At 42.3% G+C, this 18,213-nt stretch overlaps 1 protein-coding gene across 1 annotated transcript in view; it reads right to left on the reverse strand.

Annotated features, from left to right (window-relative positions):
* Ccn (cellular communication network factor protein Ccn) overlaps positions 1–18,213 on the reverse strand; it is a 52,898-nt gene that overhangs the window by 23,924 nt on the left and 10,761 nt on the right. Inside the window, exons 2-4 of the mRNA XM_070279420.1 lie at positions 5,629–5,734; positions 448–543; positions 330–351 (exon numbers count right to left, since the gene is read on the reverse strand). Coding sequence (XP_070135521.1) covers positions 330–351; positions 448–540 — 115 coding nt within the window. The 5' untranslated portion in view covers positions 541–543; positions 5,629–5,734. The remainder of the gene's footprint in view (positions 1–329; positions 352–447; positions 544–5,628; positions 5,735–18,213) is intronic.

An 18,213-nucleotide genomic window follows, 5' to 3' on the forward strand; every position in this document is an offset into this window, starting at 1 on the left:
TAACGAACATTTCCTTGTTGCAAGTTTTAATGAAATTTTTGCGGCCCTTCGATTGTGTTCGATTATTTTTCATTTTTCTTTCAGTAAAACGAAAAGCTGCCTGAGAAAAGTAATTTTCGGAAGCCAATAAAATAAATTACTTTCTATTTGTAGAAGTTAAACATAATATTTTTGTATTGAAATTGCATAAAATTGCGATGGACAGGCCTTTTGATTAATGGAGCACAAAGTAAATGTAATTCGTAAATCGCCTTTTCACAAAATCAATGGCAAATATACTAAAGGCCTAGAGAGCTGAAGTGTTTTATTTGAAATCCTGTGGAACTTACCCGGATTGGGATGCCTGGGCAACTGATCCGAGAATGGGATTGCATAATTAAGGAAAGAGCATTAATGGCATTCATAAAGATTTTCATGGCTGCTTCGCCGTTTTTTGCTCAAACTCACTTTGATGGCCTTAAAGCCCAGACTCAGGTTCGCCTCGACTTCGGCGACGAGACCATTTCCAAATATCCCCAGCAGCGGCAGCAGTATCAGCATTTTCTGAAAGTATAAAAAGCCGGTTAAAAAGAGACGGCCTGACTTGCCTAGAAAGAGATATACAATACAAATGCTATTAAAATGAAAAAAAAGGTCGAGGCAGTCGGATTCACCGTGTCAGTCGACTTTATTAAGGTCAATTCAGTGTCTGGCTCGGTTTTGGTTACGGCTAATGGTTACGACTACGGCCATGGTTACGGTTGCTCTGTTCCCGGTTTTTCCATGTTTGTTTTTAGCATTTTGGTCTTTTAGCATCGGCTTACGTTACTCTTCTCCGCTCATTTTTTTGGTTGGCCAGAAAGTCTGTCTGGCACCTTTAATATTTGACCAAATGGACAAAGTTTATTTAACTCGGTTGGTCTGAATAAACCGGATTAGATGTTTCTCTTAAGACTAAGCTGAAAAGTTTTTATTTTAATGAGGTGTTTAAGAAAAAAAATCATAAACGATAAACAATAATAAATGCCTAGCTCTAGCTATAAAAAAAATACTATTTTAAAGTTTAAATTTTCAAAAAAATTTCATCCATTTATTTATTGTATCTCTATAAAAACCATCTTAATTAATATGCTAATTAATTTTTTGCGCAGATACAAACTGAATCGATGCTGAATAAAAACCAATTGTTTCGGCCGAGTGGTTTTCATATTAATTTCATTTTTTCAGCAATTATCTGTGGGTCTTGAGTCGCCCGCAAGTCGCTTAATATTTTTCAATAACGATATATGTATTTCCCCGTAGGTGCATACTTCATTACGGAAAGTGGTAATTATTTCACAGGTAGGTGAATACCTGTGTGAACGCTTTGTTTGCAATCAATTTACGCGCTTTTTAATGGCTAAGAACACGCATACGTCGTCCCTGGCTCGTATATTTTTCATTTTGCACACAAAAAGCGTAAAAGCTCATTAAAAAATATTTCCCACTCATGCGTGAACATTTTTAAAAAGGTATTTAATTAAACTTTAATAACAAAAAAACAATAAGCAACGCGGCTACAAAGTGGAAAGTGGCGGCTGCGATGAAAGCTGGATGCTTTTCCGCCGACAGGGAATGCGGCTTAATGCGAAAGATTTCAATTAACGACACGGACCCCGTGAGCTGTTAAGTGGATAAACAGGACGAGGACATCCTGAAGTCGATGGGGGAGTGCGGGCAAGTAAGTGCGGGAGGACCTGGCTGGAGTGACGGATGAGTGGCCATCGTTCATATACACCAACGCCACCAACGACTCATGTGGAACACCCATTTGGATGCAGAGGGGATTGCACCAATGAGCTGCATTCAATGCTGCTTCATTAAGGTGCAGGAGCTTCCAAGCTTCCAAGGAGCTGTCTCTCCAGTCCTTGTCGTAATTATCGTAATTACAATGAACGATGACGGGGGAAATGTAAATGGACATGGAGATGTGGACGGAGATCGGAATGGAGGATGTAAAGATGTAAGGATGGAGATGGCCTGGCCCTGGACAGTCAACAATAATAAAAGCCAACGAGCCGTATGAGAGTAGTTAACAAAGAAGGCCCAGAATCTCTCTCTGGTCCTTTAGATTTAACAGCACTGTTCCATGGGATTGAGGGAAAATCCTTTTCAAGGACCATGGACAATGGAGAAAGTGCACAGCAATAAATTTCAGAAAAAAAGGGAACTATTAACTTTTATTTTTAAATCCATAACGAGTAGCTCGATATTAAAATATATATTGGTTGAGACACAAAGTTGTTATTAAACCAAATGAGAGTGAAATTAAACCCCTTTTCTCTGTGTAGAAAAATCCTTTCAAGGGAGAGCTCCTTTTGTGGAGACGAGCGGCCCCATTTCTATGATCTGTTAATTGCGAGGCGGCGGGCTCTGAGCAAATGTGGGGCAACTTACATATTTGGGCACATGTTGCACGTATTGAATGGAAAAGTGCAAGGGAAACGAAAGGAAAACCATTGCCAACAAGCAAAAAAAAAACCTATCCATTTGCCCATCCATCCGGCTGTCTGTTTTGTGTTTATAATTATGATGAAAGGGGCGACGGCGCTCGCTCAGCAGATTCAACCAACCAGGTCCAAACCAGGTCCATTCAGCTCGAGGCGGGGCAGGGCAAAAATTGTGTGTGTCACTTCGGAAATGAGCAAGCCAAGGGATAAGGTCCGGAGCTAGAGAAATGCCAGCTAGACAGCGTTTAAAATTGTTTGCCACAGGAGTCTCGGAGAGTAGAGTTGATGATTTCAAAACAGGACCAACAAAAAAAAAGCACCACATAACAAACAGGATGGGACTGGGGGAGACTGTATCATTAAATTTAATGAATAGATAACAACGAAAACAGAAACTAACCCAGAAGGAAGAAAGTGTGAATCCCCCACAAAAAAGTGAAACTTTATGCTGCATACTCTTTGGGGCTTCACACTTTTCGTCCTGGATTTTGAAAACAAAGTTATAAAATCCGACTTGAAGTTGAGGCCCTGCTGACAGCGTTTTATGACCTTTTAAATGGGTCATTTACCCGTAAATTGATTAATGATACGCCGGATAACCACACCTACTCCCCCTCGCACCATAAGTCGAGGCTTTAAAGCGCTTTCAAGCCATGTTTGTCGTCCTTAAATATGTTTATTTGTTGGCTGGATGTCGAAGGGGAAATGAAATTAATGATATTGTTAAGCCATTTTAAATGAGCCAACAAATTAATCTTGTTTAATTTTTGAAGTTAACCATAATGGGATGCGGCATTAGCAGGGCGGGCGCTGTAACACGAGAGTCCTTGTGTCCTTTTTTATGTTTCATTCGCGTGTAAATCAGTATAAGTCCCACAGATTTCCGAGAGGGGCTGCCAGGATGATTGTTTGACTGCTCATCATTCATAAGCCTGAGATACTCTCTGTGGGGGCGATTGCAGCGTTGGCATCTTGTTATTCAAAACACACACACATCCTGGTGTGATGTGTGAGAAGCCAACGACCGCTGTCAGCAATGACAATAATGATCGTAATGCTGTTCGGATAATAATGATGATGACATTGTGGATGCCCCCGTTTTTCTGGTTGATAACAACGCGTGACAACAATGCTGACACATCGAAAGATTGTCATTCCATCAATTATTCAAGAACACGCAAATCATCAACAAAACTCTCAGCATTCAAAGAGTCATAAGCGGGGAGTCCTGGGACATACAACATCCTTCTCGTTTTATTAACAATACAACTGTATGTCAGAAATTACACAGTAAAGAAATACAATAAATATTAGAGGATGTTGTAACTCTATTTTTAGTTTGAAATTTTATCATAACTAAATTATAAGAAATTCTTTGAAAATAGAACAAGTAAAAAGGTTTAAAATATAATCCATATTACTACCTTTTTTCTTATTCAAAATAAAATGTAACTAAAACATTTTATATAAATTTTTTTGCTGGTGCACAAACACTAAGTGTTGCAAGTTACAAGTAGTAGGAGATTTGCCGCAGGTTCTACCCAATATAGAACAACAACACTTGAGCCTAACAAAAAAAAAAAAACATGAAATACAGGGAATCATTGGCATGAATATCCGAGTGTTTTTATTTATGACTGTGCGTCAATATACTGTCAGACTATTGAGGAGGAGAACACAGCCAGGAGGTGGGCTTAGTCTGCTCTTTGGCCCGAACTAGAACAGAAATCAATCAACTCTGGGCCAAAACGGGGAAAACTACTAGCGCCCAGAGGCAATGAGGGGTGGATGAGGGGTGGAGAACTGAAGGGAAAATCATATATCTGAAGGATGCCGGAATGCATAGACAGTTCTCAGAGGGAGCTATAAATCCAAGCTTGACACGGTTAAGTGTTGGAGCTCAACAAAGGCTCAACGCCGGCAACAAAGACCGGCGGAATCTTTTCAGAAAACAAATCATAATAATCAATCTATGGCCCCCAAAGGACGCAAAAGAAAGGGTAATTTTCGTCCAATTTAAGAGTTCATCCGCTTTCTGTTCCGCCAACACAAAACTAGTTAAAGTTGAACCCTTTTATCTCGCAGCGAATCACTTAACGTAGCGTAAATTTCATTTGAAGCTAATTGAAATTCATTCGGGCGAAATCAAATTAAGTCAAAAGTATATCCTGTCGCCAGAGGTACGTGTCCTTCTAAGAAACAAAGTCTGTCGCAAAGTGATTCATTCATAACGATAAATTAGGACGGGGCAAGGACACAAGCGCTGATGCTGACGCTCAAGTCCCAGGGGACATATTTTCATTCGAACTTGAACTCAAACACTCATATTCACACACACACACGTAGTAATATAAATATCCTTAGCTGTGGACGTGTCCTGTCCAATGAATATCAACAGTTTGCCTACTTTTCTGTTCTTTTTTTTTGTTCTGCAAACTCTCAACATTTGTCATATCTTTTTTAGCCAAGTCCTGGCATAGAGTGGGGAGTGGAAGAGAAAAAAACTCAATTACAAAATATCAGAAAATCGCAAACAAATAAATTAAGGATACGAATCTGGCTAAGGACTGCGGCAAACTTGGCTCAAATCGAAATGAAATAGTGACACAGGCGCTGCCATAAAACCAAAGGCAAATACAAAAAGGACCAAGCCAAAGCCGCACAAAAGGAAAAAGGTTAAACCAAATATTTATCCAGCCGCCCTAGGAAATGGGTTAGGCTGGAGGACGGACTTTGGAGGATGAGGTCCTGGCCCGGCAGTCTGTATGTAATTACCAGCCATGGACTGCAAGTACAGCTGTGCCTAAGTACATAGCTCCAAACCATCCATATATATGTATGTATATCCGAGTATATTGTAAAAGTTCGCATGTGTGTCGGCTCGGTTGTACGTGGCTTTATGCTTAAATAAACATTTGTCCTGGTGCCGGGTCGGTGGAGGCACCTTCTCCTCCTTCTTCTTCCTGCTCCTTGGAGCATCGTCTTTTGCTTTAGGGTTTACATAGCACCATAGCCAGTCAGTCTGTCCGGTCAAAGCCAAATCGTTGATTGCATAAGTTGATGGCCGACACATGTCCGAGATATATAGTGTCGATATAGTCTGTGTTTGTCCGTGGGCCGGAGGTCCTTTGGCTTTCCCCCTCTTTCCCCCCATACTCACGTGTGGTTGCTATTCAAGTCTAATGGTGTCTGTGCAGGTTGCATTTGCCTTCTCCACCCCCCAAGGATGTGCTCCTTCTCGTCGTCCGCCTTCAGTCCGCAATGACCTGCAAAAAGAAAATGAAATTTACTATTGCTGGATACAAACACTCACTTTTCAGCCCAGCTCGGTGGCACTGATTGCTTTATTGAGATACTCCCGGAGATGAAGATGGAGATCTCCAGGATTCATCAAGCCATTCAGCTTTCAAACGAGTGGAGTGGAGTGGAGTGAGTGCAAATAAATTGCTTGATAGAACTATTTAGTGAGATTTCTTTACTGAATTTAATTGACTTTTTGTGGTTGAATCGATTGTCGTATTTTTGGCTCAAGACTGTCAAATTAAATACTCACCAGGACACAAGAAAGAAAAAGGACTAAGCCACAAAAAAGGAAGGAAGATTTTTCAAGTAGAAGAATAATTTCATTAAATCTAGTCGGTTAAAACGTAGAAAACTCTTCATTATCCTTAACATTTGGCATAAACAAATAACAGTCCATAAAGCAGATTCCCCAAAAAATCAAAAGTCAATGCCACATTTTTATTAAATGGCTTGCTTTTATTTATTTTTGCTTTCCATCTTTTTCATATATTTACCCATCTGAAGATTCATTTCCTTGTGTATGGCAAGGTGTTTGTTATCGTTTGTTATATTGCTTGTTATGTAATGTAATTTATACAAGCCCACACAAACACACACACACAGCCATGCGGGATTCCAATACAATGTCATAAACGGCAAGGACACAAAGGCAATTCCGCATGGCATTACTGGCAGACAAAACAAATGGCAAAGTTGTGGGGAGTGGAGCGGGATGTATGGCGACTAAAAGCCAAAAAGAACGCGTTCGGCATAAATGATAAGCTGGTGTAACGCAGCAGGACCAAGGGGCAGGGCACCCAGACTCAGACATGTCCTGGTCCTTGTTGCTTTTCCTCGTTCTGTGTCCCGGCTGTGTCTGTGCCGGCTTGCCTTTCCCTTTGCTTTTGCTTTTGCTCTGACTTTTGAATACTTAACAGGATAATGAAATGTCAAAAGTGCGCAGGCGGCCCAGGAAAGCGTATCCTGCTGCCGCTGGCCTCTGTCCCTGTGCCCCAACCTATCTGGTCCCGTCTCATATTGATATTCCTCTGGCTGTTGTGGAGTTTTATTGTGTTGTCCATGCCTAAGTGAACGTCACGGCATGCCGCGCGCATTAAATCATAAAGAACAAGCCAAGATGCCAGGATATTTTTACATTTCACTCTTAAGATTTTTGCATACCCTTACACAAATATTTATAACTCAGAAATTATTTAATATGAATAATGAAATTGCATGCATTTATTTTTTACAAAGCTCTACAAATCAAAGTAATTGTAATTCCAGTATTTTATTTCATAAATCAACTTCATCATCCAATCAGAAAGCTCCCACCGGAAAAAAGAGTAACGAAAAGCGAATGAAAAATGTGATATCCAAGGATATACACAGGACGCATGTTTTTCTCATATTTTTGAATTTTTTTCGGCTGGCCATTTTATGTTTACATAAATTTAAATTGACACAAATGCGTTTTGGGGCGGCTCCGACAAATAAAAGAAAATAAAATACAAAACCAGGAACACCAAATGATAAACTTCATAAATTATGACAGTTTTATGCTGCGGGTTCAGGGTGTAGGTCTGAGGGCTCGTTTAATGCTTTATTTATTTGTAGTGATTGCCAGGACATGCAAAGGAATTGAAAACTTATTTATGCACTTCCATACCCATACCCTTGCACAGGCTCTCATAAAAACCAAAGCCTGTAACCAAAGTCCAAATAAGGTGGCTTTAATCAAGGCTACATTTTTGTGGCAAAACCATTTGCACCCACTCTACTTTGGTTTCATGGTGGGAATATCCTTGATATCCCTGGCTATGGACACGCTTAACTCAAATTGCTGTTTCTTATTTTTTCTCTGTTATTTTCTAGTCTGTATTGTGGCCGGCAATCGGGGAAACAAGAGAAAGTTGTAATCAATAAAGTAAATGACCCAGGCACTTCAGGACTTCGGGACTAGAGAACACATCCTGCCATCCAGCCAAATAGAGGGCACTGGAAAAGAATGGGCCAAGTGTTGCTATGATTGATTTCTTTGAGTGGAAAAAGCGATTTGGAGTGCACAAAAGAGATATGGTACTTAGGGACAACAATACACATCTGGCCGGATATTAAGTTAGTCGACCGGGCTTAGGTTTCAATGATAAGATGCTTTTCAATACCAATGGGGATTAAATTCGTTTCATTTTATTCGGTAATAGATATTACTCAAATATCGAAGAATAATACTGCCCCTAGTTGGCTTTGGTTAATTTAATTGAAGGCTTTTTCAATAACAAAATCGCTTCAAGGTAAATAGCAAAATAACAACAAGGACCCTCGTTCATTGTTAACGTTTTTATTAATTAACAAAATGGCCTGAATGTACAAATACCCGCCCAGAAGCACACACGCAAGCATAATTGATTAATTCGAGTCGATGAATGCGACGCCTGTAAGTTGGCCACATTTTGTTTTGGCCATGGCCCGTTTTCGAGTGGCAGGCTTATTTCGTTAATGAACTTGAAAGAGTCTCTCGAGGAAAGAGCTTATTTCGACTTGAAACGTATATATAATTGAACCGAAATCAAATCAGGCAAAATTTAATGCCGCCACAATGCAAACAACAAGCACCAAGCAGCAACAATGAGTTTGTAAAATATTCAAGGGGCAAATTTATGTGCAACTTGGCCCATTCCACTTGCCGCTTATTGACTCTTCACGCTGGTGGGCCAATTATGGCCAGCTGGTGGGCCAGAAACTACGAACAATGTCGGCGAAACTTTGGCCACAATCTTAACAAGAAAATCTGTATATTACACGCCACAATTCCGGAGTGGCTGGGGCAGTGGCACTGGCAGGGGGCACAGAATTCCAAAATATTTACACACCTAAATAGATTTGATGGCATAATTGAAATTTGTTGTTATTGGGGCTGGGGCACCGTTTCCGTTCAATATTTGGGTGTGTTTGCAATTTGCATAAATGCCAAATGGCAAATGCCAAGTAAAAGTTTATTAAAAGCATCGCCCAAAACTTTCCCCAATAACACTGAAGGACTCGCTTCTCTAAAATTTGTGACACATAGCTCGAGGGGTGTAATGTTGAACAATGAACTCCTTTGGCAGGGCAGGATGAGTTGGGCTTGGCTTGGCCTATCCTGGCATTGTCCTTGTTGCCAGCCAACTTTTTACCAAGCCAACAATTTATTTTCTTCCCTCTTCGTGATAATTTAACTTTTTTTTCATCGCCTTACAGCCGAAAATTGGATTTGTTGCGACCGACTTGCAGACTTTGAACGCTTTTAACGAATGTTGAACAGCGCAAAAAAGTTGTTTTTCTAATTGCGGATGTAGCCTCTGGGGATTGGCGAAAATTTCGCGGTCGGACTTTGGGGGAACTTTATCAGGTTATTTAATATTCATTTGTAGAAGATTTTCCAGTAGTACTTAAACACAAAAAAAAAACAGTAGTATTCCACACAAAGAGAACCACAATAAATGCCATTGTGTAAGTTCTTATAGTCATGATAAGAGGCTCAAAGTTTTAAGACAAAACATGTAACTACTTGGCAGATATGAGCTTAAACTTTTAAACAAATTTTAAATATAAATTAAAGTGCATATAGCACTAACTGAAAATTATATTATTTCTCCTAGAAAATAACCAAGATATTCTATAAGAAGTTAATCCCTTTAAAGAATTGCTGAAACATCCCTGGTATTCCAGGAATTATGATTCTAGAAACCCATCGTCTTCCCAGAAGGCTCGAAAATTAAACAAAATGATAAGAGCAACTTGTCTTGTTCTTAACCGCCCTACAAATTGCTCGCCAATTAAATCCTTTTTTGTTTTTTCCATAAACTAACTTTGCATTTGAAACTTTTCCATTCGACCTACAAGCCAAACAAGCTGCTCCCTCCCTCGATCCATATTTCAGCCCCGAGGGTGAAATCTTTTCTAGTCCTTGGCTATGAACCTTTAATGGGAAGTCCCAAGTCCAAGTCATTTAATGTGCTTACATTCATTTCGTTTTTAAATCTTTGATAAAGTGAGGGGTGCTTTAAGCCAAGTCTTTTTTGCCAGGCTTTTTTGCCTCCAGTCCCCCCTCCTCTAAGCCTTCGTCCTGGGTAGCAAAAGTTGTCGCCGTGTCGCGACAAACGCAATTCTTTACACGACTACAGCAAGGACGAGGATAAGGACGAGTTTGTGCGCGTTTTTGTTTCCTTTTTTTTCCCCCTGCTCCCCAACGGCTTGGTTTTTAGAATTCCCTTCACCGGGCCCCGGTCCTGACCCCCTTTGGTAGCATTTTTACCATGTTTTCCGTACTTTGGCGCGCCTTTTCGTGCTTCCGGTCGTGTACGCGCTTTCTAGATTACTTTTATAAGTGAATTTGTTGCGGTTTTCCGCAAAATTTACAAGTACGTGAGAAAATTAGAGCTTAGCCTCTTTGGAGCTCAGCCGCTTGTTGCTCCCATTGCCTGTTCGTTCGTCCTTGTATTATGCGGCCACTCGGCGAGGCTTTAAGATTCCTAAGATGTGCAACGCTGCGTATACGTAATTTATGCCGGAACATTGCTCATACGCCGCGTTGCAAGCGCCCAACCGCTTGCCCAATTATGCCAGCGAAATTAGCAAGTTCATTATTTGCTTAGCCATCGCCTTTTGCCAATTTAACGCCAATCCTAAATGAGACTAACTTAAAAGAGCGTTTCCTAGATTTCAGAGACCAACGAGGGGAAGAGCGTTATATTCTGACATGAAAATAAATTCGATGGCTGTAGCTCTCTGCCATGTTGAAATAAAGTTTCATCTTGGCCCGCGAATGAGCAAGACAAAGTTTTTCCCTCTCCACTTTTCCCCCTCCGAATTTCCCACGCCCTATTATGGGTGTGGAGGACTCCCCTGTTCTACTCCCCCTCTGTCTCGCATTCTATTTTCCTTTTTTTTTTTTCGTTTGCGGGTGTGCGGTTTTGTCTGTATTTGCAGAATTGTTAGTTTCACGCTTTGTTTGTTGAGATTAGCTGGCGGACCCCCTCCATACGTCCCTTTATACCCCCACTATCACTCTCTTCCCACCTCCCCGTGGCATGCCACCATACTCCGTTTCCCGCAACGCATGAAATAAAATTGTGCAGCTTACTTTACTTTATTTGCTCGAACTTATGCCAAGTCGCAGCATTCCTTTGGTTTTACGAATGCTCTAAGTATAAATTTTTGAAGGAATATTTATAATTTATAGATAATTATAAAAGATTAATAATAGTCCATATAGGTTTTGTAAATTGTGATTGTAAAAATGTCTAAAAAAGAGTGTTTGTAAAAATATGCACCGTAAGCCGCAATAGGCGTGTAACTATTTACAGATTCCTAGAAACTTTAACTTTGTATCTAAATAAAATTTAAAATTTTCAATTTAAATTGTTTCAAATACCCTTAGAAATAAGCATAATTTTCCACTTCCACTTAATGGAAGTTAATGGAAGTCCACTTAATTTTTATCAAAACATTTTAAAGCTTAAAACTTATTCTTAAATGAACAACAAAGCTCTAAAAAAATCCATATACCCTCAGTCTGTTAAAGTAAATCATTGCCACAAAACTACCATCTAGTTGGGTCCCAGGAGAGTGTATTCCGCGTTCGTATAAATCAATTGGCTTGCACACATTTCACTTGGTTTATTTGCTCCGTTTGTTTGTTGCCTTTTGGAAGAGCAAAGTTTGCACGTGAAAATTGCGTTCACATGTCTTCCTCAATTGTGATTGTGTGTGTGTCCCTGTCAGTGTATGGGTGAGTGCCCACACACACACATACACACACACATAAAGACGTATATGAGTGGTAGTATTTACCAGATTGGTGGCGAAAAATTCGCTGGCGTGTGGAAAATTGATGCTGTTGCTGAAGTTTTTGGCTTTTTGAACTGACAGCTGCGATTTTTATGCGTCGCAGCCGCCGACTAGGAAAAATAATTGTAATTGTGAGTTGTATGATTCAGAAAGGACCTTACATATATCCTCTCTGTGTAGCCGCCCCCTCAGTTTAGCATAGTTTTGTGGGGGAATTTGTTGGGGCAATGCTTGTGGCATGTGAAGTGTCTGATATTATTATTTTGGTTTGCCGCCTTCTTGCCAGAGCGATGGATTTCCATCTGCCAACTTCTGGCGTTTTGTTTCAACGCCAGCCCTTATTTATTGGAGTGCTTTCCTCTTTTACCCAAATGAGAATTTATGGCTAATTGATGCTGTTGTGAGCCATGCGGTTACCACTGCCAACGGATGGCCTAAACTAAATAACGGCCAACTGGATAATTAACTACAATTCTGCGGCTTTGATTCAGTATAAATTAAAACTCGGCATTGCAGCAAAATATCTGCATTTTCATATTGAAAATTGTGCACTTAATTAAGTAAAATTAATTATTAATTATTTTTATCTGTCGTTTTTTATCAAAAATTTTTTTTTTATTTACTTAATCTTGGGGCCATTCTCGGGCAAAACCAACACGATGGACTGGCAAGACGCCCCCCGCTCCATCAAAATCAAGCCGCCTTCTAAAAAGAAGCCCTTTTCTAATCTTCAAGATGTCGACTCCAGCGACTCCGAGCTTGGAGAAATGAAACGGAAGTCGGCTAAAAAACCCGTAAGGGATGACGAACCAACCACCAGCAAAGCAGCAAGAGCGGCATTGAAGGCTAATATTGAAAGCAATTATTATGCTATTCTATCTGATCTTGAAGATGAAGTTTTAGGCAACGGCACGGAAGCGGTCGATGATGAAGAGGTACTTATGTCTTCTAAGTCCCCCAAGAAGAAGGAAATCAAGCCACCGCCGATTTTTATCCCAGATGTCTCTAACATTGCTGCTCTAATTTCCTGCATCGAGGACATCGTTGGCAAAAAGAAGGACTTCTCCTACAAAGCCGCCAGAGACAATCAGTTGAGGATTATGATGCCGGATAAGGAGTCATACTCTGCCCTCAAATCCCACCTCGATAGTGCCGGGAAAAGGTACTATACGTTCCAGCACAAGGAAGATAGAGCCTATCGAGTTGTTGTGAAAGGTCTGCATCATACCACTGACATCGATGACATTAAAGCGGACTTCCGGCGACAAGGACACGTGGTCCGAGATGTGCGCAATGCCGTAGGGCACATCTCCAAAACACCGATGTCGATCTTCTTTGTCAATCTGGAGCCTTCCAGCAACAATAAGGAGATCTTCAATGTCAAGAGAGTCTGCCACTCTGTGGTCACTGTCGAACCTCCACGCAATTTCCATGATGTGCCGCAATGCTACCGGTGCCAAGGATTTGGGCACAGTCAGCGATACTGCAAGCTGCAGCATCGGTGTGTTAAATGCGGCGATCATCACAGCACAAGCGAGTGTAAGAAGACACGTGAGGAAGCGGCTAAATGCGTGCACTGTCACGGGGCCCATCCTGCGTCGTACAAAGGATGTCCGGCTTACAAGAAAGCCAAGGCCTGCATGGCTCCTAAGGAACCACGACCACCTCAACCACGCCGCTTAGCGTACCCACCCCCTCAGCCATATCCAATTACGGACACCACAGCCAGAAGCTATGCTGACATAGTTAAAGGAGGAGCCTGGCCTTCACAGACACCAGCGACAGCACAGGGGATGCCACAGGCAGACCAGATGGCGGCATTTATGATGAGGGTGGAAAACCTTCTTGAGAGAGTAATGGACAAAATATTCGAACGAATGACAGCTATGATGAGCTCCATCCTCTCTCAAATATGCAGCAAATAGGCCTGCACGTAGCCTTTTGGAACGCTAACGGACTTGTCCAAAACAGGCTTGAGGTGGAACATTTTATACACACTCAATGCATCGACATACTGCTTATAGCAGAAACCCATTTCACCCATAAGTCATTCCTGAAATTGCACGGATATGACGTAATACATGCAGACCATCCTAGCGGAAGAGGACACGGAGGAGCGGCGATCATAGTCAAGGCCAGCATTGACTACAACGACATAGCAATACTCAAGGAAGACTGGATCCAGTGCGCCAGAATTTCCGTCTCCACTCCTTTGGGAAAAATCACCATTGCGTCTGCATATATACCCCCACAACATAAAGTCTCGGAAGGCCAGTTCGACCTCCTGCTGAGTGATATGGGCGACAAATTCATCGTCGCAGGAGACTTTAACGCCAAGCATCCTTGGTGGGGCTCGAGAGTGAGTAATCCCAAAGGTACTGCATTATTCAAATGCATACAGCGCAGAGCCTATAACTGCCATTCAACTGGAGAGCCCACGTATTGGCCCACAGACCCCCAACGGCTGCCGGACCTTCTCGACTTCGCCATCTCCCATGGAATCCATCCGGACTCCATAGCCTGCTCGGCAAATAAAGATCTCTTCTCCGATCACAGTGCGGTGGAACTCCACATTAACACCCCTGTAGAGAAGAAAGTCACCCGACTCAGGATGATCAGACCTCGCACCAGCATAGAGAGCTACTCCGAGTGGATGGAGAACGCCCTAGAGAGCGCGCAGCCAGACCTTAGCACGGGTGCTGGTATCGATCAGGCTGTCGAGAATCTCACTCAAGAGATGCACAACGCTGCCTTAATTGCAACTCCTAGGGCTCCATGCAACAATAGGAAGTTGCAAAGGCATTTACACCTGTGGTCTCCTGAAGTGGCTGCACTCCTCAATGAGAAGAGACGACGGAGAAGGATTTGGTTCCAAACCAGGTACCCCAGCGATAAAACAGCTTTCAATCGTGCAACCAAAAAACTCAAGAAGCTGCTGCAGAGGTTGCGGACTTGCGCATTCGAAGAGCACCTGCGCCAGGTCGAGCCTGGGGACCCCCATCACAACTTGTGGAACTTAACCCGCCATTTAAAGCGTCCCAAGCAAAGGGTCGCCCAAATACGAAAATCCGACGGTGGATGGTGTCGTTCGGATCAGGAAAGGGCCGATGCTTTCGCTGCTCACCTCGAAGCAGCCTTCAAGCCATTCAACATGTGCACGGAAGAGGACAGAGCAGAAACGGAGTTCGTACTGGCCCTACCACCCACGGACCTTAGCCAGATGGAGCCCGTATCGGAGGAAGAGGTCAAGGAGGAGGTGTCAGGCCTTAACGCCAAAAAATCTCCGGGTGCAGATGGGATAGAGGCACTCGCGGTCAAGCTTCTCCCACCTTCAGGAATAAGAAGGCTCACAACGATCTATAATGCGTGCCTAGAGAGTGGACACTTCCCCACTTGCTGGAAACAGGCGGAGGTCATCCTGATCCCAAAGCCTGGAAAGCCAGAAACTAATCTCGCCTCATATAGGCCGATTAGTTTACTGTCTGTAATCTCCAAAATACTCGAGAGAGTATTTTTGCGCAGATTGCAGACAGTACTGGACGAGGCTGGTTTGATCCCAGATCACCAGTTTGGTTTCAGGCGCTCTCACTCCACCCCCGAGCAATGCCACAGGATCGTGGCAAAAATCCTGGACAGCCTCGAAAGAAAACATTACTGCTGTGCTGTTTTCCTGGATGTCAAGCAGGCGTTTGACAGGGTCTGGCACCCTGGTCTAAAAGCGAAGCTCAAGAGGAACCTGCCACAAAAGTATTACGATTTCCTTAACTCGTACTTGACCGACAGGAAGTTCAGGGTCAGAAGCGGAAATGCGACATCGGAGTACAGGCCCATTGAAGCTGGTGTTCCGCAGGGCAGTGTACTTGGTCCCATCCTGTACACCATGTACACAGCCGACATGCCTGTCGCTGAAGAGGAGGGCCTTCTAGTGGCTACATATGCCGACGACACGGCATTTTTGGCCTCTTCAATCTTGCCAGAGGAGGCTTCTGCACGACTCCAACGCCAGCTGGACATCCTTGACCCGTGGCTTCGACGGTGGAACATCGCCGTCAACCATGAGAAGTCAGGCCAAACGACGTTTACAATGAAGAGAGGCGACTGTCCTGGAGTCAGTCTCGGAGGCACCCCAATTCCAGCCAGCCCTACACCCAAATATCTGGGTATGACCCTGGATAGAAGGCTCACCTGGAGAACCCACCTGCAGCGCAAACGGACGCAAATCCGGATCAAGCTGCGTCAGCTCAACTGGCTCATTGGAAGGAGGTCCAGGCTGAAGCTAAGAATCAAGCTCCTTATATATAAGGCCATTGTAAAGCCAATCTGGACATATGGTATCCAGCTATGGGGGACGGCGTGTCAAAGCAACCGAAGGATCATTCAGATCGCCCAAAACAAGGCCCTAAGAACTTTAACTGGAGCTCATCCGTTCCACGACAATGCGACAATCCACGCCCAACTGAGAGTCCCATATGTGAGCGAAGAAGTTCAGAGATTCGCCAATAGGTACGTGGTAAGGCTGGACCGACATCCTAACCCTGAGGCCATCAATCTTCTGGACAACAGCTACACCACAAGGAGGCTGAAACGGACCCACCCACTGGACCTCTGCCACTCGGGCGAACGGGACTGAGCTGCAGTTGAAAAACTAACAAGGCCCACTAAAGGGCCCGACAATAATTAACTTGAATTTTATCGCTAAGGTCTACTGTTAAAATTAGTTTCCTAGGATAAGCAAACATTGTACTACTCAATATTTCATTAAGTTAAGGTCCCATTATACAATTTAATTATTGTCCATAACTTCGGACAGATTTTAAATATAACTATTGATTGATTGATAAAAAAAAAAAAAAAAAAAAAAATTAAGTAAAATAACCATTTATAATTCGTTCAGACTCCAGCAGCTGACGTCAATTGACTAATTTGGTCAACAGTTGGTTGCAAAAGCAGAGTGACAATAAAGTTATGACTTTAAATATTAAATTTCAATTTAAATTTAAACTTTAAAGTCTTAATCAAATATTTCCTTTCTAAGAAATTCACAAAGAAACTTGTTAATTATTTCCTAACCTTAAAAAGGACCCCCCTTTTCTCTCCGTGTTTAGTCATGCTTAATTCACAGGATAAGCTTCAGTTTCTCCAACCACCCATTTTCCTCCCAATCGATTGCCCTTTCGCTCGAATGGTCCTTGCAATGGGGCAATGTTCTCACAGGACACGTGTGCTATGTAAATTACAAAAGTATAATGCAAATGGCGGCCCAGGGGTGAAGGTTCAAAGGGGGCCGACAATGGGGCGTGCCACCTCACTTAATTAGCCAGCGGGCTTATTTATTATTCACTGGCACTGCCTTCCTCGCCATCCTTCCCAGCCAGCCAGCTCCGAAGCCTAATGAATCACAGTTTTTGTAGTGGAAATTTTAATTTTTCATTAGCATGCAAAGCAACAAAGCGACACGAAAATATATGACCTTGTGCGAGTAGTTTTCGTTATAAAAACCCCACGCCGCACCAGCCCATTGTAGTAGTTTACCCCACATGTCCAGGACATTTGTCACAGGTGGCAAGGACCTGAGTGATGGAACTCACAACTCACAGCACAGAACAGAAAAAACCCGCCCACAACAGGAAAGAAAAATGTGAAAAGCATGTTGAAAGGATTAATGCACACATCATTTAACCAAAGGCGAAAGCCTACCAGATAGGTGAACGTCCTTAGGCCTCCTGTCCGTTCCCTATGGCACGGCCCATTGAGAATTCAAGTCCTGAAATGACAATTTTCCCAGTTTTCACTCGAAGCACTAGACACTGTCCATCTCTGGTCTCTGGTTTTGGTTATGACCCTTTTTTTTTTTTGGTCCTGTTTTTGTGGCTTTCCAAAGTTGTTACTTTTGCGGTCCGTGTGGTCTGAGGGTGTGTTTTCTTCCAGTGTAAACGGTTCGAGTTGGCTGCTCTTTGGTATTTTTATGCACGATTTAATATTTGTTTGCTTATTTACATTTTGGTTAAGGTATTTGTGGTTAATTTTAAGGTTTGTGAGGATACTGAATGCTATCTTAGGGAAGGGATGCGTAACATAAATACAAATAAATGGTTTTTGAACTTTAAACTATTCTAAGACATAGTAACTACATACCATAATAATAGTTTAACTATAGTTATAATGGATGTACCCAGTAGATTCTAGAATCTAGACCCTTTAGTTAAATTTTAGAAATCTATTTGCTTAACCATCGCTAAACCGAAGCCCAATCCCAACCGCAGACATTTCATTGCAATGACCAAAAACCAGATCGGCCGGTCACGTTTGCTTTTTGGCGCTCTTTTCGGTTTCGCGGTCAGAATGCCATTTGCGGGCCATAATTCAGAACCAGGCCGAGGCGGGACGGGACGTCTGTTTCCGTAAATTGCATTACCGAAATAATAAATCAATAACAATTTGATGGAACTAAATGAGATTATTGGCAGACGCTCGACGTCCTCCGCTTATTCTTTCATTCGCTGTCTGCGCGCATTTACGAAATAATTCAATTCATTTCTTTAAATTCATTTACCAGCGAAATTCACAAAATAAGCAGATAAATAAATAAACTTTTATTCTGTCAAAAATTGATTTTTATGGCGCGCCGTCT

The sequence above is a fragment of the Drosophila bipectinata genome, chromosome 3L (genome assembly GCF_030179905.1).
Source record: "Drosophila bipectinata strain 14024-0381.07 chromosome 3L, DbipHiC1v2, whole genome shotgun sequence".
Lineage (NCBI taxonomy): Eukaryota > Metazoa > Arthropoda > Insecta > Diptera > Drosophilidae > Drosophila > Drosophila bipectinata.